A 26,235-nucleotide genomic window follows, 5' to 3' on the forward strand; every position below is an offset into this window, starting at 1 on the left:
CTAAAATCATCCACAAGTATTCATTCAGCAAGAACAACAAACTCTGTGGTCTAGTACAACTGATGTGCTTTATTTGGCAGTTTACAGCATGTGCGGTGATTCAATTGTGTGGTCCATCTGAGACTGAGCTGCGGTATAAGCAGTTTTATGCAGCTTTTCAGTTGAGAACAAGACTTTGGCTTTTTACAATAGTTACACGTGGGAACAGAAAGGTCTCAAAAACATCACATTTACATAGGAGTAACATGAAGAACATAGTCAATACAAATTGCAACTCCAAAAAGGAACAAGCGGCACAACTAATATATCAATACACATTTTAAAATTACATTCTCATCCTTCAGGCCAAAATGTATCCATTATAATATGCCTGTCAAAGAGATATTAGCCCAAATCTGGCAAATATAACTACAACAATAATAGTCCAGATAAGTTTAGTGTCCATACGCACTCAATATGTAACAGTGACACTGGCCTCCTAGTTGTTCGATGCCAGATTTTAACACTGAATTTTTTTTTTTTAAATCACCATCTTATATTTTCACATAATATATTGTTCCTCTTCATATGGAGAGTCCGTAGCAATAGACTTGGCAAGAGAAGCAATTATCGCAAAATCCTTGGTGCTGATCTGTCATTGCAGGTCGCTTTTCTAAGACGCACTCCTCTACGGATGGTCTTCAACATGTCTCCTCCGTCCTGCTCATGCCCTTGCTTTTGCAGGTGCCCCTGGCTGGCCTGAGGGTCCTCAGGAAATGGGAACTGGCCTTCACCGAGAGCATGAGCATTAGCGACCAGCTCTCCAATCTTCTCCACAAGACTATGGCGATTGGCAGCAAGCATCTGCTCTTCTTCTGAAGTGAATCCCGCAGCTCCAGTCTGCTGAGCGTAGACACTTCCACCACCAGCTCCCCACGTTGGCAGACTCATTCGCTTGGGAGAAGCTTTGTAGTTCAGAATTTCTAACGATTCGTCATTGTACAAGTTTTCCTCACTTCCATTGTGTTCAGGAGGAGGGCTGGGGAATCCAGGTGAGTCTGGGACGGTGGGAGTCTTTACAGGGACGATAGGTGGTCTTATAGGGATCGGACCCCCACTGGATGGAGTGCGTCTCACGTTTGTTTTAGATGAAGGGGTTCTACGAATGGTGGCTGTTCCTGAAGTTATGACAGCACTTCCTCGTCCTTTGCCATTGGTTGTTGGGGCTCCCTGGGCAGCCAGTGCTCCATGCAGCCCCGCGGTGCTGGCGGGCCGCTTGGTCTGGATCATACGGCGGTAATTCTGTGCCAGATTGCTATTGCGAGGGACGGTACAGGACTTGTCGAAGTCTGTCTGTGCGTCGTTATCAGCGTCGCCATTCATGGAATAACAATCGTATTCAGATCCTGCAAAGAGAAAATGGGAAGAGAAAATATTCCTCAACTCTCTCGGCCTTCATGCAGTGGATTGCATTTGTGTGTGTGTTTTAGGTGTCTTATTAAAATGCTAATAGTTTAATAAATGTGGCTATGTTTAAAAACATGATGGGATTCCTATTAAGGCAGCATTTTAAAGCATCGAAATTACCAACAACTGTTCCAGAAGATAAGATACCTTGTAATTCTAAAGCAGATGTTCATGTATCTTCCCCATAATGCATTTAGCTAAACTTGGCAAATTAACATGAGAAATGTTGCTGTGTACACTGCTGATGGGTTTGGCAAGATCTTTGAATGTCTGGTCAAAAATACAGTAAAATGGTAAAATTCCGAAATAATTGTACAATTTAAAATAACTGCTTTCTATTCAAATTTATTTTCAAATGTTTATTCCTATGTTGTCAAAGCTGAATATCAAGCAGCCATTACTCAAGTCGTCAGTGTCACAGAAACCTAATAACATTTTCTTCCAAATTAAGCCCAGAATAACAGCATTTATAATATTATAGAAATCTTTTGTAATATTATACATTTCTTTGCTGTTTCTTTTGATCCATTTAATGCATCCTTGCTGAATAAAAGTATGCATTTCTTTTAATAATAAATATTCTTACTGATTCCAAACTTTGAAAAGGTAATATACTTACAGTATAGTTCATTCATACTGAAATATATAGTTAAATATACTGTATTTAAATTGTTTATTTTTAGTTTTAATTATTACATTATTTGCGTGTAATGCATTTTATTTTTATTAGAGTATTGTTTTGTGTTGAGTCGACCATTCGCTTCCAGTGAGAAGTATTATTTGTAAGCTGTATGGAGTTTGTATAGCAGTCCAGTCACTTTTGTTGTTTAGTTTCAGCTAGTTTTTGAAAAAGAGCCTGTTGACAATTTTTGCATTGTGTATATATGTATTTTTCTCTGAATGAAATGAACAAGTGTTATAAATGCTGTATGTAATGTGCACCTGTATTGAACGTGTTTATGTGTGTGTGTATATTACCCTGTGAAGGGATAGTGTCCTCTGAACATGATGGGGTCGTGTTCTGTGTGCTGTATCCACTGGAGTACTGCAGAGAGTCACAGCTGCTCTTCTGCTGCTGTTCTATACTAAGCCCACGAGTCAGAACCATAGCCAGCTCACTAGCAGCGGATGACATCGGCTTACCATGCTAAGACAAAAAGAGAGAAAATAATAGATATGTGTGTACATTACCAGTCAAAAATCTGGTTTAAGTATTAAATCTGGTTTATATTACATTGTAGTTAAATTGATGTTGTACTCTGTCTCATAGTGTTAACGTGTGCTCAGTGTTTTCTTACCATCGTTAGTATTATTGTCCATTACTATCGTTGGTATATTGTCCATTACCATTGTTGGCATTGTTTATTCCTATTACATTGTTGGTATAAACTGTTGTTATAAAAATTACTTGTTACTTGTGGTAACGCCACCATGATATAACATTTGTAAATAATCTGTGAGCAAAATAACAATGAAGCTCAATTATTAATTACTCATATTTGAATACTGTATATTCTGTTTGTTTGTTTTTTTCTTTAACTATGTTTGTCTACCTTGTACTTTTTGTGCCATTGCCTGGAATAAACGAAAAAAATGTAAAAAAATTCAATAAAAATAATCTTATGCTGTGCATAAATACAGTTAAAGCAGTAATACTTTATAATTTGAGTACAATTTAAGTTAACTGTTCTCTCTTTACACATTTTAAGATGTCATTTATTCCTGTGATGATAATGAAAAATTTTCAGCATCATTACTCCAGTGTTCTGTGTCAGAATTGCTGATTTGCTGCTTAAGAAACATTTCTTATTATTAACATTAATATTTTGAACATTCAAATGTTAACAATATTTCCAATATTTTTTATAAGTAAAATAAGCATTTTATTAATGATTTTTAATAACTGATCATAACTAGGCACCAAATCAGCATATTAGTATGATTTCTGAAGAATCATGTGACACTGAAGACAGGAGTAATGGCTGCCGAAAATTCTGCTTTGTCATCACATGGATAAATTATATTTTAAATGATATTTAAATTGAAAAAAGCTATTTTAAATTGTAAAGACATTTCACACTATTAATATTTTTCCTGTATTTTTAATCAAATGAATGCAGTCATTAAAATGAAATCTGAATTATTCCAAAACTTTGACTGGTAGTATTTATAATAATTAAAATAAAATAAAATAATAAAATTATGAACAATTTCAATATATATATATATATATATATATATATATATATATATATATATATATATATATATATATATATATATATAAATCTCAATACCTTTGCAGTGATGTCTTTAGAATTCATTCTTGCTAGCCTATAAGGATCCTCGGGGTGAATTATCCCATTTCCTCCCACTCCACTAGAGGGCTCTGCAGCCTCAGTCCTGTGCTGCCCGGTTACAGCCGTCTGCTCATAGTGACCTGCCTTTGACCAGTCCTGCTGCAAGAGGAATTTTTTTTTTTCTTTTAAGGTCATGGAAATATAGCCAGAAAAGGACAGGACCTGCTTATTTAGTAGTTTATTTAAAAAAAAAAAATGAAAAAAAAAAACAGACTTGAGGATGTTGGTTAATAGTGAAAAGCAGATGATAAATATATGAAATGGGATGAGATAAAAACAAACAAATTAAAACTAATAATTTATAACAGAATATAATAAAGCAAATGAAGGCTGACCAATGGTCAAAATGAAAAACAAACCTTCCAGTAAGGAGTCTTTGATATGGGTGAAGGGGACTGTGATCCTGGGGATTGGTTATAGGAAGGGGACGCAGGAAGCATGTAAGAGTGAGGCCTGATGGAGTCATTAAAACAGTGAGCAGGGCGAAAGGTAGCAAAGGATGAGCCGAACTGTGGAAACGGAATGACAGGATGGCCCAATCAAACTCAGAAAACATCACACAAGCTTCAGTGAATACCCCACACCAAATAACAGTGTAATACTGGACGAAATCATTTAAATTAACCCTTTTATGCACGATATAGATATAAAGGATTACCCCTTGGAATTCTACTTAGCAATGAAAAAAAAAAAAACTATTATCCATTAGGAACTAAATTCTAATGCAATTTTATTGAACTCAAATATATGGACATTGTGCTTAAGTGTTAAATCAAAGAAATATGATAACTTAAGTGCAGATTATGAAAAAGAAAGAACTGATGGCAACATAATAACATGTAATAGAGCTCAATCATGAAAGTTATGTAAGAGTATTAAGTTGAATCATTTATTAATGAGATTTCCTGACTGAAATGAATACTTACTATTATGGGAGAGCCGCACTCACTGACAGACTGACAGGTTTCTGAAGCCTCTGAGGACGCAGAACTGGATGACTTCTGTTTACCAAAGATAGTTAAAGATAGGTCAGTGAAATGGACGTGGGAATAAGCATTAAACGAAACAAACAAAACCAAAACAACCGGTAAAGACCTGGCTAGTGATGTCAGAGGGCATGGGGGAGGGAGGTTTGGAGTGTACATTGGCATCCTGAGAGACAAATCCAGAATCATGAGAGGAGACGCTGCTCAGGCGATGAGCGCCACCTGGGGGCAGATGCACCAAACTGAGAGGAACACAAGGAAATCATTAGTGTTACTCTCAAAACCAGCAAATAACCAAATAAGAATACTCAAATGCAACCGAGAATTGTTGAGACTACATATGGCTTAATAATCTCATTATAAAATAGTAGTTATTTAGAAATTACGCAAAATTGTGATAAAAAAGGATGAGACAAGCACCTGCAAAGACTGCTCTTCCTAGATCCAACACTACTGGGAGAAGAAGGTGGAGTCTGGTAGGACCAGTTATAGTCAGACCCCTTAAGATCCAAAATGACCTGGTGGAAATCAAAAATAATATATTTTTATTGTTATTTAAGTATGTTTGTTCGTTAAATGATTTTCATATATGCATTTAAGCACCTGTTCACTGGCCTCTGGGAGTTTATGTGGGTCAGTTGTCAACACAGTGAGGTCATCAATAATGGCCTGGAGGTGAGTGGCCTCTCCCAGCATGCCAATTTCACCGATCTGTGGAAAGATGTTAATGCCACTTTATTGTAGATAGCAGTAAGCACTCCTTTATATCATTCCAATACATACATGGGGAAAGCCGGGAACGTTGTCACTTGATGTTTTTTTTTTTCATAAATACATGAAATGGATATTTTAATTTAAAATTTCTTTTACCAGTAAATACATTTTTTTTTCTTATATATTATCTAGAAGTAACTTCAGACCCATAGTCTTTCATTCTCACCACTATAGGCTGCAGGAAGCTGATGAAGGTGCAGTAGCGCCCCCTTTCCTCCAGGAGGGCTCGGCGCACAGCCTGCTTCTCAGTCTCCTCCATCAGAAGGTACATGTCACTCACATCCTGCATGGCACTGTTCAGCTGTGGCTGCAGTCCTCCTCGACCTGAGACGAAGAGAAAGAGAGAGACTGTGAGAGGCAATTAAGCAGTGTGTGGATGAACAATGCATAAAAAGAAAATTACACTACTCTTTAAAACTTGGGGTGAGTAAGATTTTATTCAGCAAGCAGACTTTTAATGGGTTTTCTTTTGAACTTTTTTATTCATCATAAAATCCTGAAAAACAATGTATCATGATTTCCATAAAACATTAAACAGCATAACTGTTTACAGCATTAATAATAATGTTCTTAGAGCACCAAATCATCATGTTAGAATGATTTCTGAAGGATCATGTGAAGATTCAGCTTTACTGTCACAGGAATAAATTTAATTTTAAAATATACTAAGGCAAACTGTTTTTTTTAAACAGCGATTTTTGATCAAATAAGGCCTTGGTGAGTATTAGTTAATTCATTCAAAAACATTAATAAATGATACAGGCCCCAAACTTTTGAACAGTAGTGAATGCTGAGATGGACTGAATTTTCACATTTTTAACCCAAGAAATATTGGATGTAGATGTCAACATAAATGTCCCATGGGTCAGGACAACCAAAGAGAGATTAGGGTGGATGATGTCAAAACAGCAACCAGGCACTGTCAGGCTTCATGCAAGGAAACCTTCATGACCGTAAAATGAAAATAATAAATGACACTGAGTTGATGCTATGAATCTAACACACTGAAAATATTGCATGATCGTGCGTTGTGATTTCCCAACACAGATTCTTATTATGTCTGATGCAAAGAATGACAATGAGATGAGCACGCTTTGCGAACAATGGAATTTTGTGTTTGAAGAGGACATAATGAGAAACATTCTCATTAAAACACACCCGAAACGCCTCAGATGAAATGAAATCAATGTTAGTCATGCTAAATGTGATGAACTATGATGGAACTGCCTGAATACATACCTGGTAGTTCTACCGTTTATAAGCAGAAGCCAAGCCAATCACAGTATGAAAGACAGAGAGAAAAATAGCATTGCCATGAAGAAATTTGCAAGCATGTCTGTTGCCCCACAACATTTTTGATACATTGCACTAATGTAATTATACATTTTCCAACCTCAACATTCTTCAAAATACCTTATTTTATGTTCCACAGAAGAAAGGAAGTCATACAGGTTTGAAACAAAATGAGAATGAGTAAATACTGACAGAATATTTATTTTTGGGTGAGCTAGCCCTCTAAAATCAATCCTCCACTAGATGATGGTACAGTTTACTGATCACCATCATCTGATTAAACAGGGTTACCGTGACCTTTTAACCCAACTTTATAATCTTTAACCTAATTAATCTTGGCATCAGAAAAAGTAAGCACCTAAGAGAGGTGGTTGAGTTAGAAAAGATCCCAGCACGACACAATTTCACAAATAATTTAACAGACCAGATGCATTAGTACTCTGAAAATAATGCACAGAGAGAGTATCAGCGAGAGGGGAAATCATTGCACTGACAGAGAGAATAAAAAGACCAACCTTTTCTGGCTTTCTTCTGCAGCTTTATTGTGTCGGATGATTTCTTCTTGATCTCCTGCCTAGAGCGCTTGTACTCTGGTGAACAGAAAGAAGGTGTAAATTCACAGACTTTAGTAGTGCATTGAGTATAACCAGGTTTGCATACTGAAAACCTTGCTGAGTCAGTCCCACCTTTGGCATGGTCTTTATCAAGCAGGGCAGCTGTTTTCTTCCACTCTTCTATCTTGTCTTGGAGTGGGGCAATCATTTTTTCCATTAGAGCACTGAGTATAAATAAAAAATGGCAAAAATGAAATAATAGAAATAATACAGTATTCAAAGAGACCATCCAACATCACAGTATCATTTAAAGAAGAAAAAAAAATTAATTGTTTATATTGGAAATATATATGAATAATGATTGTACTACTGGTCAAATTTGGAATAATTACATCTTTTTAAATGTTTTTGGGAAAAAAATATCTTATGCTCAAGGCTGCATTTATATGATCAAAAATACAGCAAAAAATTGTAATATTGTGAAATAATATTACAATTTAGAAAGATGGTTTAATCGTTTAAAATGAAATTTATTTCTGTTATGGCAAAGCATAATTTGGTGCTAAACTATTAATAATGGTTCATATTTATTTTCAGTGCTGAAAGTGATTTTATAGCTTAATATTTTTGTAGAAACCATAATTTTTTTTTTTCAGGATTCTTTGATGAATTGAAAGTTCAAAAGAACAGAATTTATTAAAAAACAGAAATAACTCAACCCAGCATTTAAATGGTATTATATCAAGCAAAAACTGTTTTCAACACTGGTAATAAAAAGTGTCTCTTGAGCATCAAATCTGCTTATTAGAATGATTAACAACACTGAAGACTAGAGTAATGGCAGCTGAAATACCATTATAGAAACAAATGACATTTTAAAATATACTAAAACAGAAAACAGTTATTTTAAGTTGTAATACTATTTTGCAAAAATACTGTTTTAGTGTACTTGATTATTGAATAAATGCAGCATTTATGAGTTCAAAAAAAAAAAAAAAAAAAATGTCAATTACTTAAAATTTTGACCTGTGGTGTATATACACATATACAGTTTTTACCACAAAAACAAAAATGAAACAACTATATGGTTCCTGTATGAATACAAAATATTGAAAGGAGCAGTGTGAAGATTTTTTCCTTTTGTGTTCCACAGAATAAAGAAAATCACTTGAGTAGTTTGGAATGAAATGAGGGTGAGTATAAGATTGGGTAAACTTTTCCTTTAAGGTCAGCATTTGAAATGTGTGAGCGGTGAGCTAATTTGGTCTCTCTGAAGACAACACATAAAAGCCTTAGAGCAGTCTGATTGATCCATGAATATTTGCTTATCTCCGCAGTGGAAAATCAATGTCTGGCACGGACATAAAATCCTGTCTGTGCCGTCTGACTGGCAGGGAGCAAGGCATGAAAGTAATCACGCCATGTACAGGTCGATCACTCACTTGGTGAAATGGCGTAGTTTGGCCTCGATGCTGCGGTGTCGCATGCACATTCGGGTCAAAGCGGAACCGATATCCCTGGTGGCACCTGACAACAAGACAAATGAATGTTAAACAAAGAAATAAATATGAAATAAGAACATTTTGATTGTTTATAGTCAGTATTTTTTTTTTTTAGAAAACACCATATAGATTTTAATCACACATACAAAAATGGCCACAAGAGGGCAAACTAATCAGAAGCAGGCCCATTAAAGGAAAAAGTATGTGTGAAAGTGCAAAATAATTGCACCATATTCACAAGAGACCGAACTTCATAGACCACAAATAGAATACTTCCCAAATTGAATGGCTCTGATTCATCAAGAAGTGCTCACTTGCTTGGTGAACTTGAACACAATTACTTAGCAGTGTTAACTTTCCTTTCCAGCCAAGTGTAATTAAAATAGGGTCTTAAGCTATAAAGCCCAGCCTGCCTGGGCCTTAACACAGCCAGCTCAGCCAAGATTTCCCCCAATCTCACTGCCAGATCTGATGAGATTGAACTCTGTCAGTATGAGGGCCAGTGGGTTACACAGGCTAGAAGGGCCAAAGGTTCTACGTACAGAGTTCAAGGGTATAAGGGAACATCTGACTGATTATGATAACTAGAGATGGGAAAGGATTTTTTTTAATCTTGCAAAAGATCTGTTTGCATGAACAATAATACCAAACAAACAAAAATGTTTACTTATTTCATTCATTAATATTTGTAAAATACTACTGACAAAGTACGTAATATGAACCTTTAGATACATGTCTCATAAACGACCAGTCAGTAATGATTCTACACTGATTGTCACAGTTGTAAGTTGTATATATTATATTTATGTATATATATGTTTTTTTATATATATATATGTTCATTAGTCATTCATTTGGGAATTGGACTACACTTGTGTTGTTTTTGGTTCACTAAATAAATTTGATTTGTGCATGTCATTTGTTCAGGAATCAAACTATACCGGTTGCGCAGTACAGTCTGATTAGAGTAATTTGTTAGGAAATTTGACTTCAGACTTGTGGTACCTTTGAATAAGCACTGCAGCAAAATCTAGTTTAGTAGTAAAGTGCAGTATTTCATTCGCAATGGTGAAATAATGCAAGAACCATTAATGGAACCAAACAACAAATATCTTTAAAAAAGCAAAACAAATGAAAACTGTCTGGTAATTACACAAGCTTTTAAAATAGATGAATTATGTCATAGGCCTAGTGTTTTTGTACATCAAATATAAATTTGTGTGAGTGCAGTAAGAAATAGGAGCAGCCCAGGAGAACAGCACTCCATCTCTCCATCCAGCCAGGTCCAAAGGGAAAAGGAGGGAACCGGGTAAAGGGATATCCCTCCATTCTTCCACTCTGTATCTGCCTTTCCTGTCTGCTCATGTTCCTAAACACCATTATTACAGGAGAGAATAGGAGAGGCCGGAAATAACCTGCCCTCCTATAACCACACAAACACACACACACACACACACACACACACACACACCTACACACACGCACACACACACACACACACACACACACATACTGCTACTGAAGCACCAGACCTGAAAACCTTAAAAACAAGCAGCCTCCTGTGTGAGAGTTCATTGCTAAGAGGCACGTCAGTTCTTTTGAGACTTCAAATATTATTAGATTTTTGTATCACTATTATAGATTTTGAATAATATGTTATTTGTTATATTTTAATTTGAATAATAAAAAAAGTATATAGTAATTGATTATTGTAGTACTTCAGCTTTAAATAAAAATATTGCCTGGCAACTAGCTGAAATAAAATATTTTATTTCAGAAGGCTAAATGTTAATTTCAAATAATATACAGTATTTATATATTTTAGTTGTAGTTATGATAATAATGATAACCATAATAACCCTGTTTCAAATGAAATTATATTTGATATATGACATTTATATTTATTTATTTGCTTCAATCGTATCAGCACTATAAAAAGCACCAGTGCCCAAAGAGTTTTCACAGATTGTCCCATTGGTTGGGACACTGACAGATTGATTGGTGGCCAAACCAGGTGACAGTTAAGAGGAAAGGTAGGTTAAAGATCAGCCATCTGAATCCTCGGTCTAAAGGGCTGTAGTCAGGAAAAGAAATTGCAAAAAAAAATTATAATTCCCTGTGTACCATTTGGCTCAGACCCACAGGTCCATCCCATAGTGTCTCTCTGAGAGAAAGGCCCACTGTCAGTACACAGCATGCTTATCCAAAGGCATGCATGTCTCACATCCTATTCTCAAAGGTCTTTGGCAAGCCAAATCAAGTTCAACGCTACTAGTGTTGAGACAAAACAGAGCTGTACCTGAGGTGATCTGTGCACACACACACACACACACACACACACACACACATCAATTTGCATGGCTCAGTGCAAAGTTCACAGCTGCACTTTCGCTCAAAAGAGAAGGCTTTTTTATCTCAAAAACAGACCTTCACGACGTCATTGTTACAGTCGAGATGATATGCTACACAAACACAGTCACACACCTGCCAGCATCCTCTTTCCTTCCCTTGAGGGATCAGCTGACAGCTCCATCCTGAAAGCTTTCCCAGACTTCCTGTATCCACGAGTCCCCTGGCCTCCCACCCTGACTGGACACTCTCGACAGCCTTCATTCACATCACGTGACGCAGAGGCTTCAGATGTTCCATTCAGCCAAACTCTCACTGCCTCCAACACCTGCTCATGACTGGGGAGCTATTTAGCGGATCTGTGAACCCTTGAGGAATTGCTAGTGTGATCAACTGCTGCTTAAAGGGAGAGTTCACCCAAAGATGATCATTTTACATTGCCATTGACTCAACCTCATGTTGTTCCAAACCTGTATGACTTTCTTTCTATAAATAACACAAAAGAAGAGATTTTCATCCATACAACGGTATACAAATGGTATACAAAGTAAATGACAACAAAATGTTCACATTGAACCTAATCTTGGTGACCTCAGTTGGGAATGAAAATTGTTCTAGATGACATTGAGCAAAAATATTTGGTGCTAGCCACCCTGACAAAGAAACTAAACTTGACCTTAACATTATTTCAGTCAAAACATCTGATAAAGGAACAGCCTTCACATCCATCTGAACAGAGAAGCAGTTTCCATCTGACTCGCGCTTTCTGAATGTATGGATATGTATGCAGGTGCACACATATAAATAGATTTTATTTTATTTTTTTTACTTAAAATGACACTAAAAATCATTAATGTTTATTCTGATGTCTTTTAAATTTAAAACATTTATCATATTTTCAGCTAGTCCTAAAGAATCACCAATTATTAATAAAACCCACAATAATATCTGCAGTCAGTACAGCTAGCCCACAGGTATTCTGCACATCATTTACAACTAGAAAATACTATTTAAACAAAATTGTTGATTTCAATTCTTTTCTGTTGGGAGTGTTACTTGCTTTTAGACTACCAGAGCAGTTTTAAACCAGAAAACCACAATTTTCTATTAGACCAATATAAAAATACACTTTGAATAAAATAAAGTTTGTTCTTTTTCAGTGTTTTAGCAAACTCACATTTGGTCCGGCTCCATTCTGACTCTCCATTCAAGTCTTAAAGGATAAAACGAAGTCTTGCCCTCTGAATATCTAGTTTCACTTGGAATTGCACCACATTACAAAAAAGTACATTGGGTTAAAAATGAGGATTCACTTTACATTTAATGAATATCTCTTTGGGGCCACTATAGTGTGGGATCGAAAAAAACATGAAGTGCTGAGATACTTATTTCTTCATGCAAACACTTCAACGCAACCTCAAACATAAATGCACACGAGTAAAAACGAAACATCCACTGCTTTATCTTCTCACGTTTGTAGCTACAAATCACGTTTTTGCTGAAGAAAGCCTGCATGAAGAACATTTCTGAGGGTTACATAACGATCTAATAAACCAGCAGACTAATAAACAGAAGGACTTAATGTCAAAGTCACTCTCACACGTTTACAGTCCAGCACGGGTTACATAAAACAACAGACAGAGACAGGAAGACCAGTGACAGCAAAGCTGAGTTTGGCCCCCTGCCTTCACTCTATCTGTTCTCAATTACTCCAGAATCCCCAGGACTCTCTCTGGCATGAGGAGGGGGACATTACGGATGCCCATGTGTGTATGGCTTAGTGTGAGTGCGTACATGTGTGTTTACAGCCTTTAAGACTTCCTGTCTGGGGGATAGAGCACTGCTGCTTAAAATACTCTGCTGTCCTCCTCACCAGATGTGCTTCCCATTCTAGCTTCAGCAAAAACACACTCACACATTTGACTAAAACAGACATAATAGTGACCCCTCTTCTCTGTCCATCTGTCTCTCTGTTAAGGGTGACAGTAGTTCAGTCAGGCGTGAGTTCAAGATGACATCATCACTTTTCCCTGTCTGCTGTCTCTCATCATCTTTTCCTTTACACCACTGATTCCCAGCCAGAGATATCTGTTCCTGAGCTCCTTCTGAGGGTACTCAGACCAAAAGTTAAATGACCTAACGGTAATGAGCATCAGCAATCATTCTAATGTGCTGATTTGGTGCTCATTGATTTCTTATAATTATAAATGTTGAAAAATTTGTAATAATTTTGTGGAAAATGATTTTATGTATATGATATTTTTTCCTTTTTTTCAGTGGCAATTCTCTTTTCATTAGGATTTCACTATGTGTGATTTCACTATGTATTTTCACATAGTGTTCTGTGCTTTTAATCCTTTATATTGTTTTCAAGCGTCTGCGCTTGGCTTCAACAGCTGAACGTAACTGATTCCACATTAAAAGTGTTGATTCTGGAAGATTCTAAATGCACTCCAGGTTTCCTCTTTATTGTGAATAATATTTGTGGTAAAGACTGTTATAAGAGGCACTCAAGGATATAAAATGTGTGCTTGCTTTTACTAAAGACAAATAATGAAAGACAGAAGTTAGCTTCACAGCTGTTGGTTCTTCATGTTGTCTACATTTAAAGGAATAGTTCACCCAAATGGACTATTATTCATCCTTTTTTTTGTTTTTTTTTAGTTTTGAAGAACCAAACAATTTTTGGTCCCCATTGAATTCCAGAGTAGGGAATAAAATGGAAGTCAATACTTCAAAATATCTTCTTTTATGCTCAACAGAAAAAAACTACAGGTTTGGAATGACATGAGGGTGAGGAAATGCAAAATTGTCATTTTTGGGTGAACTATCCCTTTGAAGCTTCCCCTCATAGCAGGATTGACAAATAATACCATCATTAATGGTATATTGAATCATTACCAATACCTTTTTTATAGACCTTAATACATGTTAATAAAATCATAGTATTAACATTTCAGACATCCAAAAACCAAGGCACAATACTTGCCATTCTGGCACAATATGTAAAAACACATTAAATCACAAAAATAAAGGTAAGTGCTAAATAATAAAACATTTTAATCAATATAAATAATTTAAATATGTAAATAATTATGAGTGCTTGCTTTAACTAACAATAAATAATGAAGGACAAAAGATGACTTTCACAACTGCTGGTTCTTCTTTTTGTATAACTTTACATTTTCCCATTTTCATAGTAATAAAATATAATACCATCATGGATACATAATATTGTCAGAAAATAACACTTTCATGGTATATTACTGAATCATCATTTTAATAAAAACATGGTATTAGAGTCTCAGATAACCATTTACCATGACACCATGTTGCAAAACCATGGTACTGGCACATTACATGTCCAAAAACAAAAATCCATGATAAGCCATTGATAAAAATCCAGAAAACCTGATGTCGCCATGGTTCATGTTCAAAAACATGTCAGTTTCATGCAACCGTGTCCAAAATCCACATTAGATTTTGTTACTGAATAATCCAAACCTGAGGTTCAGAATCCATCTTTATCCATTATTTTATTATATACTACGTATATAGTCATAGAATAAATCTACACCAGTATACAACATAAATGCAGCAAGTCTATTTTAAGCAAAGGTAATGGCGACATATAACCTTCCTAAGTGCTTAATCAATTAGTTGGGACTGGGAGTTGTTTGGTGACCCACAGACCTGATAAAAAGGTAAGTTAACAGAAATGGGTGAAATGTAGCAAGTGTGAATCTGACGGTATAATCTCCAGTGCAAAGTAAGACAAATTCTTGCCCATGCCCCACACTCCAGATGGCTGGCACGGATGCCATCTGCCAGTCCAGAGCTGCGGGGAAGATTAGCAGCCCACTGCGTCCCACTGACACACACTCGCACTAACATGCACAAACTCAGTTTGTGTGTCAGAACAAGGTAAAGAGGATTACACCTCTCTGCCTCGCCACTGCAAGCCGGGCGAAATCACTTCCAAGCTCCTTCCATGTATAGACATAAGCACTCACACAGTATACATGCGCTGAGAAGAGCCTGTCATCAGTGTGGATGGAAAACACACAAATACAGACCCAAGAGCCATCATTAAAACACACCTCACCCCGATCCCATGACAGAGAGGTTTGTGACCATCTCCCTTGGAGCATCTCTCACAACATAAGAAATTACCCCCCGGTCTAACTATACACTTACACAACTAAATCACAACTGGGGTGGTGCAATGCATAGTGCAAGGGCTGACATCATTTATACACAATGACTTAGATGTGTTAATAAAGATCCAGATGAACAAGGCATGTATCATTATCCAGTAAACACCCCTCCTCTAGAATTCATCACTGGATGTGAATGTAAGCAAATTCTGTTATTTTTAGTGGCCAGACGTCCAAATGCAAGTCAAACACAGACATCAAACACTTCAACGCCTGTCTAACATGTGCACTAATAGACTGCCCACATCTGCTCTATAAAAAACACTGGCCATGACTCCATGACTATAAAGATCACAAACAAGCCAGACTGCTGGACTCCTTTGCTATCAAAGGCAGGGAGTCGTAATAGAAGGGAAAGGTATTAGAAACAGGGAGAGAGAGAGAGAGAGAGAGAGATAGACAGAGAGAGAGAGACAGAGGCTATGTAATTTTCTTTCATATTGACATTCCCTGTATTGATATTCTCTAACCTACTAACACTTAACTTACTAAACTAACACACACACACACACACACACACACAAAGTTTGATGAAACCTTAAAAGTGATCAAACCGGTGACATCCAGGCAATCATCAAGATGAATCATGGTATATATTTATAATTTTCAATCAAAGCATTGATTAATCTTAATTAATGGTGATTTCTACATATAGTGACACATATACTTTCATTTAAAGGTGTATAATTAACTTCTATATTATGAATAAACATGAAATAATAATGAACAATAATATGTTTATTTTTAATTATATAATCTAATGTAATGTATTATTATTTAATTATAATATACATATAATACAATATAATACATTTGCATTAATCTAGATTATAAAATGCTGTAATTATTATATTATATTATATTATATTATATTATATTATATTATATTATATTATATTTTAAAATGCTATAATCATTTATGAACATGGAAAAAAATATTGTTTATTGTTAGTTCAGGATTCCTAATGCACTTTTGCTTTTATTGTATAACAACTTTATTGTAAAGTGTTAACTTTTCACTTATAAACACTTATTTATTATGAAAACTATTAACAATGACCAACAGTTTATAAATTTCTCTATTATAATCTAATCTGACATGATTTATGTTATCAATGTTATTAAATTAACTATAAAATTATATATTATATTATATTATATTATATTATATTATATTATATTATATTATATTATATTATATTATATTATAGACATGTATATTTTTTATTAACATGAACCAATTGTTGTTGATTGCGATTCACTTATATTCAAACACTTTAAACGTTCAGGCCACTGAAAGGCTGTGTGACTGTCCGGACTGTGTGCAATTATGGGCCTGCTGACTGGGGTGATGGGGGGAAGAATGTGTGTCACTGGAAGCTGGTGAGACAGGAATCTGTCTGATGTCAGTGTTTTAGTGAGATCTCCAGCTGTGCCAGTGCCCCAAGCCTGTCCCTAATTCAAAGAGAACGCATGCCTACTGTTGCTGACACTTAATACCAGGGATTATATGCTGCCCTCTCATTGGTGTAGAGTAGATATCATTTCAGTGTGGCGCTACTGGAAACCACAAAACAAGGGCATCACAAAAATATATATATATAAATGTAAGAATCTGGTAACGAATTCTGTTCTTAAAAATAGAACATTACCCAAAGTTGGGTGTATATTGTAAATACTTGTAATTTTTATATTGACGCAAAGTCATAAACAACAGCCAGACAGGGTCAGAGGTGAAAATGCTCCAGTGACAGCCATCCACTAAAAGTATTGACAGTTCACTGAACTAATTTATGGCAGTGCTTATGTTTGGAGTCCGGAGCAGAACAAAGCGCCCCCGCAGGACAAATGGAATCAATCTGGTTCATTGGCATCTGGTAATGATTCTGAACCGGGCAGAAGGGTGAAGGTGGATAGGTAACTGTGTTCCGGGTAAAGACTTTACTAGACTGATACAAAGCTAAATGTGATATAGTCTGTCTCTATAGAAACACTCTGTAAATTTATTATCACTACAAGTGTGCTGATATTAGTGTTGGGGGTAATGCATTACAAGTAACATGAGGTAACATGATGTAATTAGACTAGTTTCCCCAAGTAACTAGCAAACTAATGCATTACTTTTACAATTACAATTTAATATCTGAGGTACCTTTGCAAATAAGTAATTCAAGTTACTTTTTTTTTACCCCTGACAACGCTCCTGTCCCTGTGTTGAGAGAAATTGGGAGTGAGGTGCGGAGGCACTTCCTTCAGCCTGAGGCTTATTCATTTCACTTTTGGACTGAAAGGGCCTTTACAGTTGCCAGTAATATAATTTTTGAGCTTTTTTGTTATAAAAAAAAAAATAGCAAGCCAAGCCCACTCCAGCCCAGGTGACAAAAATTTACGCAAAAGTAACATAATGCATTATAAATATATTTATCGCCATATTTTTTTTCAACAACTTCAATTTATTACAAATATATTGAAAAAAGTATTATTTAAAAATATATATCTAAAAAATAGATACTGGAGAGGATCACAGCCCTGATTAAACATGTCTAACAAGCCCAAACCAGTATCAAAGTTCATAATCTAATTGGTCAAAAGAAATATTCCATCATAATTTCTCTCCCACACTAAGCAGATATTTAAAACCAGAGCTTTTTATGTCTGTCTGGTCTCTTTAAGGTATCTGTAGACACTCTGCAGATATTGGTAGCCAATAGCAACCAGCCCTTTTGTCTACTGTGGCTGGTGGGCGCTTATACACACAAACCCACGCACATTACATGGGATATAAAGATCCAGTGCATTCAGCGCTTGTGTACATACGGAGCAATTTGCAAGACAGATACAAATGAGTAATTCAGCTCTAGGCCGACAGCTATGCCTGACCCACATCCTTTAACTGTGTTGATGAAGACTAGATTTGTTTGGCCTTGTCTGATCCCTACAGGCAATAATAACTAGAGGATTTTAATGGCACCGGAAGGATTCAGTTTCAGAGATTCAATAGCAGCCGAGAAGCAGAAATTAACTATGATGAAATATGACTAACAAAGTCAAAGTGTCCTTTCTGATGTATTCATATGAACGAAAACTAGACAAAATTGTAATCGCAACACAGCTTAGTCCACAAAGGCTGTGACTTGATTAAATAAATATATGTGCTTCATGTTTCAGAGTAAAGCAAGACACTGTGTTTTCATGTGATCAACTCATGCCAGTGTTTGAAGCATCTCAGCATCTCGGTGCTGCTCCACACAAACTCCATCTCAAGTTTGGGTCAATTTAACATGCATTTGGAAATGTGCCAACTATCTTTCCATACTTGTAATAAAAAGCCAAAAACAGTCAATAACCTGCAACTCAAAAACCGTTGATCATTGCGATCTCAACATTTTAAATGTACCTCTTGTGTTGGTTGCCATGTCTGCCACCTTCTGAAAAGCATCAAGAAACGATGCGACCGCCAACACTGTGGTTCTGTGAGAGAGTAAATGGCAAAACATTTATAGTCATTAGCGCCAGTGCTGATTAGGAACAATGAGAGAACTGCTGAAAATCAATCTGATTTACATCTTGAGAATGCAGATTAAGGCCCTGTCCCAAATACAGCGCTTGATGTGAACTTGAAGTGAATTTGAAGTCCATGAGGCCTTAGAAATGTCTCACTTGTCATTTTATGATTCAGAATCAGAAGAGTGCTCATTCTGCATTTTGTCAATCCCACACTGGAGCAGACTATTACCCAACACCCCATGCAGCAAAATGTAGACTGCACAGGTGGACTGCATGCGTCGAGGGTGAAAGATGAAAGAAATAACTAATAAAAGACATCTGAAGTGTTAAATTACCTCAGCTGGGAGTGTAGTTTCGTGGCCTTTGCAACAAAGTCTTCCCACACTGGGTATGAGTACTACAGGAATGAAGAGAGACATATGAGGGAGTTAGTAAGGACATAAACCTCAACACTAAACTGCACACATACAGGTACTACAAAATACAGACACATTTAGAACTCCATGTACCACCAAGAGAGCAAAGCACTTCAGATGAGGTCCAGATGACTCGCTGAATACAAACAGTCATGACACGCTTCCATCTGTTTTGGAAGAACATTCTCTACAGGAACACCAGCTAAATTTTCTGTCATCATGACTTTATATGCTGTTGAAATGACCAGCATATGTTGTTCCCCAACATAGGATGCTGGTCTCTTCACAATAGGCTTCTTAAACATTGTTCTGTTCATGCAAGACTTACTTTGTTCTTTGAAACATAATTGAAGACATTTTGTCTCAGTGTTTTTTATCTATATAATGAGCACCAGTCAATGGTGAATTATTTTCATTCCGAAATCATCGCACCCCCAAGATGCATCATATACAAAACAACTGAAAAACAGCTTTCAAAGTGGATCCATTCAAGAGAAAGTCTGTTTTTAATAAATTAAAATTTCCAGGGACAGGAAAGAAGGATCTTTTTAAAATTCTGCTGACAGCTCTTGTTAAGAAACTGGAGAGGTTGGGATAAGGTTATTGTATGGGTCTCTGATGACCATGAGCAAATGATCTTTCATTTAGAGGTTAAGTTATAAGGGGAAGTCGTGGCCTAGTGGTTAGAGAGTTTGACCCCTACCCGTGTGTGTGTGTGTGTGTGTGTATGCACTTTGGATGGGTTAAATGCAGAGCATGAATTCTGAGTATGGGTCACCATACTTGGCTGAATGTCACTTAAGAAATGTATCTGTTTGAAAAACCTTTGTTTCTATACACATTTGTGTTTAAAAAACTTTTTTTTAATTGGTCAAAACTGCTGAATAAGTGCATTATGGCATTTTTGCTGAAACAAACACTAAATAGGAAGATATGGTAGAAAACCTTAGATATCTACCATAAACTGTGATTTCTTATTATTTCATAAACAAATAAATAAATGCAAGGGTGTTTAAATATTTTAGTTTGTTGCTGGAATCTATCTACGGAGCCCCGCACATGACATGCAAGAAAAATAAATAAATCGTGCACACAATTTATAAATCGAGTGAAAGAAATAGTAAATCAAGGGAACGGAATAGTAATCGTGTGCACGTTTTAGTATATTGAGGGAACGAAATCAGTAAATCGTACACACGATTTAACCTAATATTCTTTCCTGCATGTCAGGTGCCGGGCTCCGTATCTATCTTTTCTTTTGTTTAAAAAAACAAAAAAAACTAAAAAGTTTGCTCCACAACTCACTGAAGCTAAAATTTCCCCCTTTAGTTACACACAATCTCTCTTTCCTCTCTTAAGAGGTTTTTGTGATGTATGCAGTATAATGCATAAACCTATGACTAAAGTATCAAAAAAAGGAATAAAAAATATATTATCACCTAAACGTTTAGGGTCTAAAAGTCTCTTATGCTCATCAATGCTGCATTTATTTGATCAAGAAGTAAAAAGAGTAAAATTGCGAAATTAATACATTTTAAAATAACTGTTTTTATTTAATTTATTTTACAATGTTGTTTTTTCCCATTCTGAATTTCAGCAGCAAGTTGTCACATGATCATTCGGAAATCATCAAGAACCATTTCTTATTATTATCAATGTTGAAAAAAGTTGTGCTGATTAATAGTTTTATGTGAACTTTTAAATACCAGAAAAACACTGAAAACAACAACAACATTTACTTAAAAATGTAAAAGTCTTTACTGTCATTTTGGTCAATTTAAAGTGCTCGCTGGATAACAATATACATTTCTTTAAATAAATAAAGAAATCTTACTGTAATGTACTGTACACAAATCATTAACGAAAAAGGAGCTCTTTAATCAGTCAAAGCCTGGTATGTTTAAACCCTACAGGTGGCTAATTAGCTTTCAAGTAACAAGGTCAAGAAGGACATGAGTAGATTGAGACTGAAACAGATGAACAAAGAAGGCTGTTGCAGGTTAAGAACAGACTGCAGAAGCTGAGAACAATTCACTTATTGGCCGTAACCAACAACAGCTTAATTCAATAATCAGATAATTTTTATATTGTTGTACCATATTGTAAGATAAACCAAAACATTACCACAGTTTTAAATATTTAATATATCTGATCTGTTTTAATTTAATTATAAATATAAAATATATCAAATCAGTATCAATATTAGTTAGTCAGAAACTTGGATTAAAACAAAAAAAGTATTTCCTGCTAAACATTTAAAAAATCATTCAAGTGTCTTGCTTTGTGATGATGAATTCAAAAAAAAAAACTTTCTGGTATTATGATTGCAATCAGTGACAAAGCCCAGATGAGACTTTGAAGAAAATCCAAATTGTAAAAAATGTTTTTGTTTTTCCCTAGTCTCCATCATACATACCTGTGTCCAATAAACACATTAAACAAAATAACAAAAAGTCATAACATTTCAACTCAAGAATGAAAATGTGACCTTAAAGATGTTATTTGTCATATTAGTCCTTGAGTTTATCTGTACTCGTTAAGGCTATCACGGTTAAATGCTTGCAAACACCACTGATGAAAAATAAATTCAAAATATTATTCAAGTTTTTGCACAGACTGGAATTTCTTTATGCCAGAGGATAAAAAAAAAAAGAATAATTATATTAAAATTATTAAATTAACTGCTTTAAACAGATGAGCATAATTATTATTTCTCATTTAATTCAATATTAGTTTAATTATATTTTATTTTTGATGTGAAAGCAGCTATGATTGTGTTTTATTTAATATTATTCTAGCAAAAATAGCTGTCCTAAACCTTTGGCCGCAGCTGTAAACTCTTTTATAGATCTTGGTCTGGCAAGTGAAATCACAGAGTAGAGAAATTCTACAATATGCAAATTTTTGAAGAGGAGTTTGCCCTACCTACGCACATCATCTCTGACATTACGACACTCTCCGGCTTCAACGTCTTTACGAGTTTTGAAATACTGCATGTCAAACAAGCTGAACATTGCCAGGGTTGGTCCAGAGCCAAGTCTGGAGCCGTTCACAATATATGAACTCCAGATCTGGCATCTGGCCACTGAACTTCACTCAAACGCCAACTTTCAGCAATAACATTCACTACTGGAGCCGCATGAGAACATGGAAACCATTTATGGAACAGTACATGCAACCACAGGGTTCTGCTCCAAAAAAAAAAAAATACACAGTAGGAAAAGCAGATCATATCTGAGAGGTGGCCATGAGAAGTTTAAATGTTACAGGAGAACAGATTAAATTCAACTAATTGACACAAATGTACAAAGACCTTGGATCTTTCATCAACAACAACATCCTTCATCCTAAATATTTCACAAAGTATTTTTAAAAAGAGTGTTTTTGATGACATTACACAAATGGATTCTGGCTTTTTTTTTAGTAAGGAATATATCTACAAATGTTTCTTCTTAAATATATGTGTGTAATAAAAAATGCAAATAAACAAATAAGAATAAATGGTGCAAATAAAAATATGAAATATTTGCATGCCAGGTAATAATACACCTTATTGGTTTTAGTAAAGCTGTACAAAATAGACACTGTGATATTTAAATCAATCAACCCTCAGATTCCCCATAGAATGAGTTTTTTCATCAGATAAACAAACGTTCTCTTCTGTCAAAAATAACTGTCGCTATTACAATATATATTACTATATTTTACATAATGTATTCTATACAAACAGCTATTTAAAAGCTGTATTTGATTATTTTCACTTTACTAAAACCACAACAAGGCTTTGAGCAAGTGAGAGTTAAGTTAAGCTCCACATTTAAGCTCACTCTGATGCATTTCTATCACTTTATGAGCCCTGCGTAATCCCTGCACATTAACATTGCTTACAAAATCATCAGTATGATAAAGGGTCAGCCTGAGAGATATTCTAACTGGAGTCCAGAATAGAAGTAAATGTATTTTGCTCATTGGACAACTAATAGCTAGGCAGACTTTTAGTGCACCATTTTCAAATCTGTAAATTGCGAGGTCTATGTCAAGTAAAATTAATTGGGTCAAAATGGGATTATATGGTTTTTGTAAAAATCAAACTACACATGAGCAATAAACATTCAATAAACATGCAATAACAGAGAGACAGTAGGGGTAAATCAAAATTGTCTATTTTTATTTAAGCATGGAAAAGTGGGTGGTGCCCATGCTTCACATAAAAACTATTTTTGATAAAAGAAAATAATTCTGAACATTTCTAAAACACTAATAGATCTATAATATATATATTTTACTCTGTCTTCTACGTATTAACAGAGGCGTCATGCCCATTCAAGTTTCTGAGCCAAGTGGATTTTAAATGCCAATATTTGTTATTTTTTATATAAATCACACCGGTGTGATTAGACCTGCTGTGTCGTTCAGTGCGGCACAGCATCAGCTGCTAAATTCAAATCTGCGTTCGCACTTTGGCTGGCGCTGAGCCGGAGACGGACGTGTTTGTACAGAAATGCACATAATAACCAATCGCACACAATTCTGTTGAGCAAATGAATGCAATGGCCAATCAGAGACGTTCAGATGAGTCATCGCTGAAACACGGTGTTTTGTTAACTTGCTTGCTGACTGAATCATAAACAACAAAGTGCAGATGTGCGTACCAATGTAAGAATGTACTAAGTGTAAACAGCTTGAGTGATTTAAATGGGAGTTTTGAGAGTGCCCGAACTCTGGCTAGACTGAAGTGAAAATGTTTCTTGATAAGGATGTTAATAGTATTTGCTCTCTGTAAAATGTTAGTAACATACAGTATTGTTATTAAATTCACATTAAATAGACTATAAAATCAGTCGTATTAAAAATATTCTATAGCGTGACACCGGCTATCTGGTAGCTACTTAAATAAAAAGTCAGTTTTTTAATGCGTAGTTAACACTATCACTTTCCTTTGCCCATCACCCATTATAGATCAAATAACAATCTGGTGCAAAATGCATTTACTTAAACATGTTTGAGAATCGAGATATTTCCTGATTTAGCCTAGTTAACACGTTTGGAAATATTTTGAATAAAAAGGGAAAATAAATAAATACAATAAAACATGAGCCTATATCATTTATACAGTGCTATTGTGGCTGCTGTGTCTCATTCCAAGCATGACGGGCCCATAGCAACCCCCCCCCCACCACCACCACCACCACCAACTCATGCCTCCTCAAAAATAATGAGTGCATGACGCCCATAGTATTAATCATATTTTTACTGCAAATAAAATGCACAAAAAATTCTTTAACATATAAAAGGTTTTATTAACATCTATAAAACTGTCCTATTCTCATTTCACAACAAAGCCCTCCATGCTGAGACCCCCATGCCATTAATCACAGCATCAGTGGTGCAGGCAGCTGGACCCCTGATGAAAACAAAGGCAGTAAAACACAACCATCATTTTTGCTAAATATCTGCATCAATAAAACAGTCGTGATACCTTCATATCGTTGACGATCGCCTGAAACAATCCACCTAGAGCGCCGCACTCCTTCTCCACACTCTCCATCATGACACCAAGCCCTTGATTGTTATTATGCTCGCAATGAATGAACAAAACAGACGAAATGTTCTGATCCAAATAAGCTAAATTCGTCTTCAGGAATTGAGATGAAAGTGGTCCATTATATCGTAATACGGACCTCTTGTTGCTTCGGATGCAAATGTGAGCAGCGTGCAGTAGATGTCGGTAAAAGGAAACAACAATTGAGGCTGCCGGGTGGCTCTGTGCTCAGGGAATGATGGCTGGGGTCAAAAGATCTGATTCTCCCCTCCCAACCCCCGGTTTAGAATACAGTGGACGATTTGGGTATCATACTAACGACCTGTGCTGTCAAATCCGCGTGGTCGAGAAGTTTCAGCTTAAACAGTGCCGCTGTTGATTTTTGGATGAAACAAGGAGTCGAGTGATGCAGCGAAAGACGGACGTGATATTCGATCCTACGTGTTGATGGGCGGGATCTCAGGAGCCGGGGGCGGGGCTTACGGGTAGACATATGGCAAGTTGGTGTGTGTGTGTATAGGGAAAGGACAATTGAATGGTGGACATTTAAAGCAGCTTTAACGTGTCTTTGTGTGGCAGGGACAAAGTTAACAGCACAGCTGCCACTGCAGGCCATTAAATGGACAGTGCACTTTTTTAACCCTTTAACGGTCACGGCAAGAAATATATTTTAAAAATATATAAAAACAAATAACAGTTTTTACATAGTTAAATTACAGAACTTTGCACAGTTCTAACTTTTAATAATAATAATAATTATTATTATAATTTAGGTTAATCTGCTTTTGCAAGTCACTTAAAAAGGGTTAAAAGTGTGTTAAATGCACTGGCGCTTTTTAAAAACACTCTTTAATCTATTTTTTATACCATTTAAATCAAAGTTTTATTTAAATGGTCCTTTGTTTCACTTAAATAGTCCCGTGTGTATGTATGTATGCATGTATAAATAAATAAATAATCAGGCCACCCCATTTGTTGTGTTTTTTTTCTTTTTATTAATAATAATGTATGCATGCTGGTCTGTTGTCCCAAATATTGCTAAACCGTTTTAAAGTCATAACCTGAACATTTAACTTTCATTAAATATGCATTGATGTAATTCAGAGAGAAATTAGGATGGGTGTGGGAACTTTTGGAAGTAAAAAAGCAACGTGAAAACAGCAAGTCAGCTCAATTTCAAATGGTTTAAAAATGTTCTGAGCAGAGAAAGCAGAACATTTTGCAATTCTAATGGAATTCCTAAACAGGGCACTGTGATCTAAGTGTAATAAGCAAAATGTGTGTCCTAA

The 26,235-nt window shown here is 35.7% G+C and overlaps 1 protein-coding gene and 1 long non-coding RNA gene across 5 annotated transcripts; one reads left to right on the forward strand and one right to left on the reverse strand.

Annotated features, from left to right (window-relative positions):
- Window positions 1-49: 49 nt before the first annotated feature.
- Window positions 50-25,384, reverse strand: mtss1la (MTSS I-BAR domain containing 2a). 4 transcript variants are annotated; one of them, XM_052582578.1, is made up of 15 exons: window positions 24,884-25,384; window positions 19,324-19,385; window positions 18,879-18,952; window positions 8,856-8,940; window positions 7,546-7,637; window positions 7,375-7,449; window positions 5,733-5,890; window positions 5,396-5,503; window positions 5,213-5,310; window positions 4,902-5,034; window positions 4,733-4,807; window positions 4,166-4,315; window positions 3,744-3,902; window positions 2,425-2,593; window positions 50-1,385 (listed from the first exon to the last, which is right to left on the reverse strand). In XM_052582578.1, the coding sequence occupies exons 1-15, from the start codon at window positions 24,953-24,955 to the stop codon at window positions 607-609; spliced, it is 2,289 nt and encodes a 762-aa protein (XP_052438538.1). In that variant the 5' UTR covers window positions 24,956-25,384; the 3' UTR covers window positions 50-606. The 4 variants fall into 4 exon arrangements, with proteins under 4 accessions (XP_052438538.1, XP_052438537.1, XP_052438539.1 ...); XM_052582577.1 differs by having other exon boundaries at window positions 3,744-3,905; XM_052582579.1 differs by lacking the exon at window positions 4,166-4,315 and having other exon boundaries at window positions 3,744-3,905.
- On the forward strand, window positions 5,826-8,994 carry LOC127977611 (uncharacterized). The gene is made up of 3 exons (XR_008158268.1): window positions 5,826-5,989; window positions 8,567-8,606; window positions 8,751-8,994. It is a non-coding gene; the product is annotated as an uncharacterized LOC127977611 (long non-coding RNA).
- Window positions 25,385-26,235: the final 851 nt, after the last annotated feature.

Source organism: Carassius gibelio, chromosome B18, assembly GCF_023724105.1.
Source record: "Carassius gibelio isolate Cgi1373 ecotype wild population from Czech Republic chromosome B18, carGib1.2-hapl.c, whole genome shotgun sequence".
NCBI classification, from domain to species: domain Eukaryota; kingdom Metazoa; phylum Chordata; class Actinopteri; order Cypriniformes; family Cyprinidae; genus Carassius; species Carassius gibelio.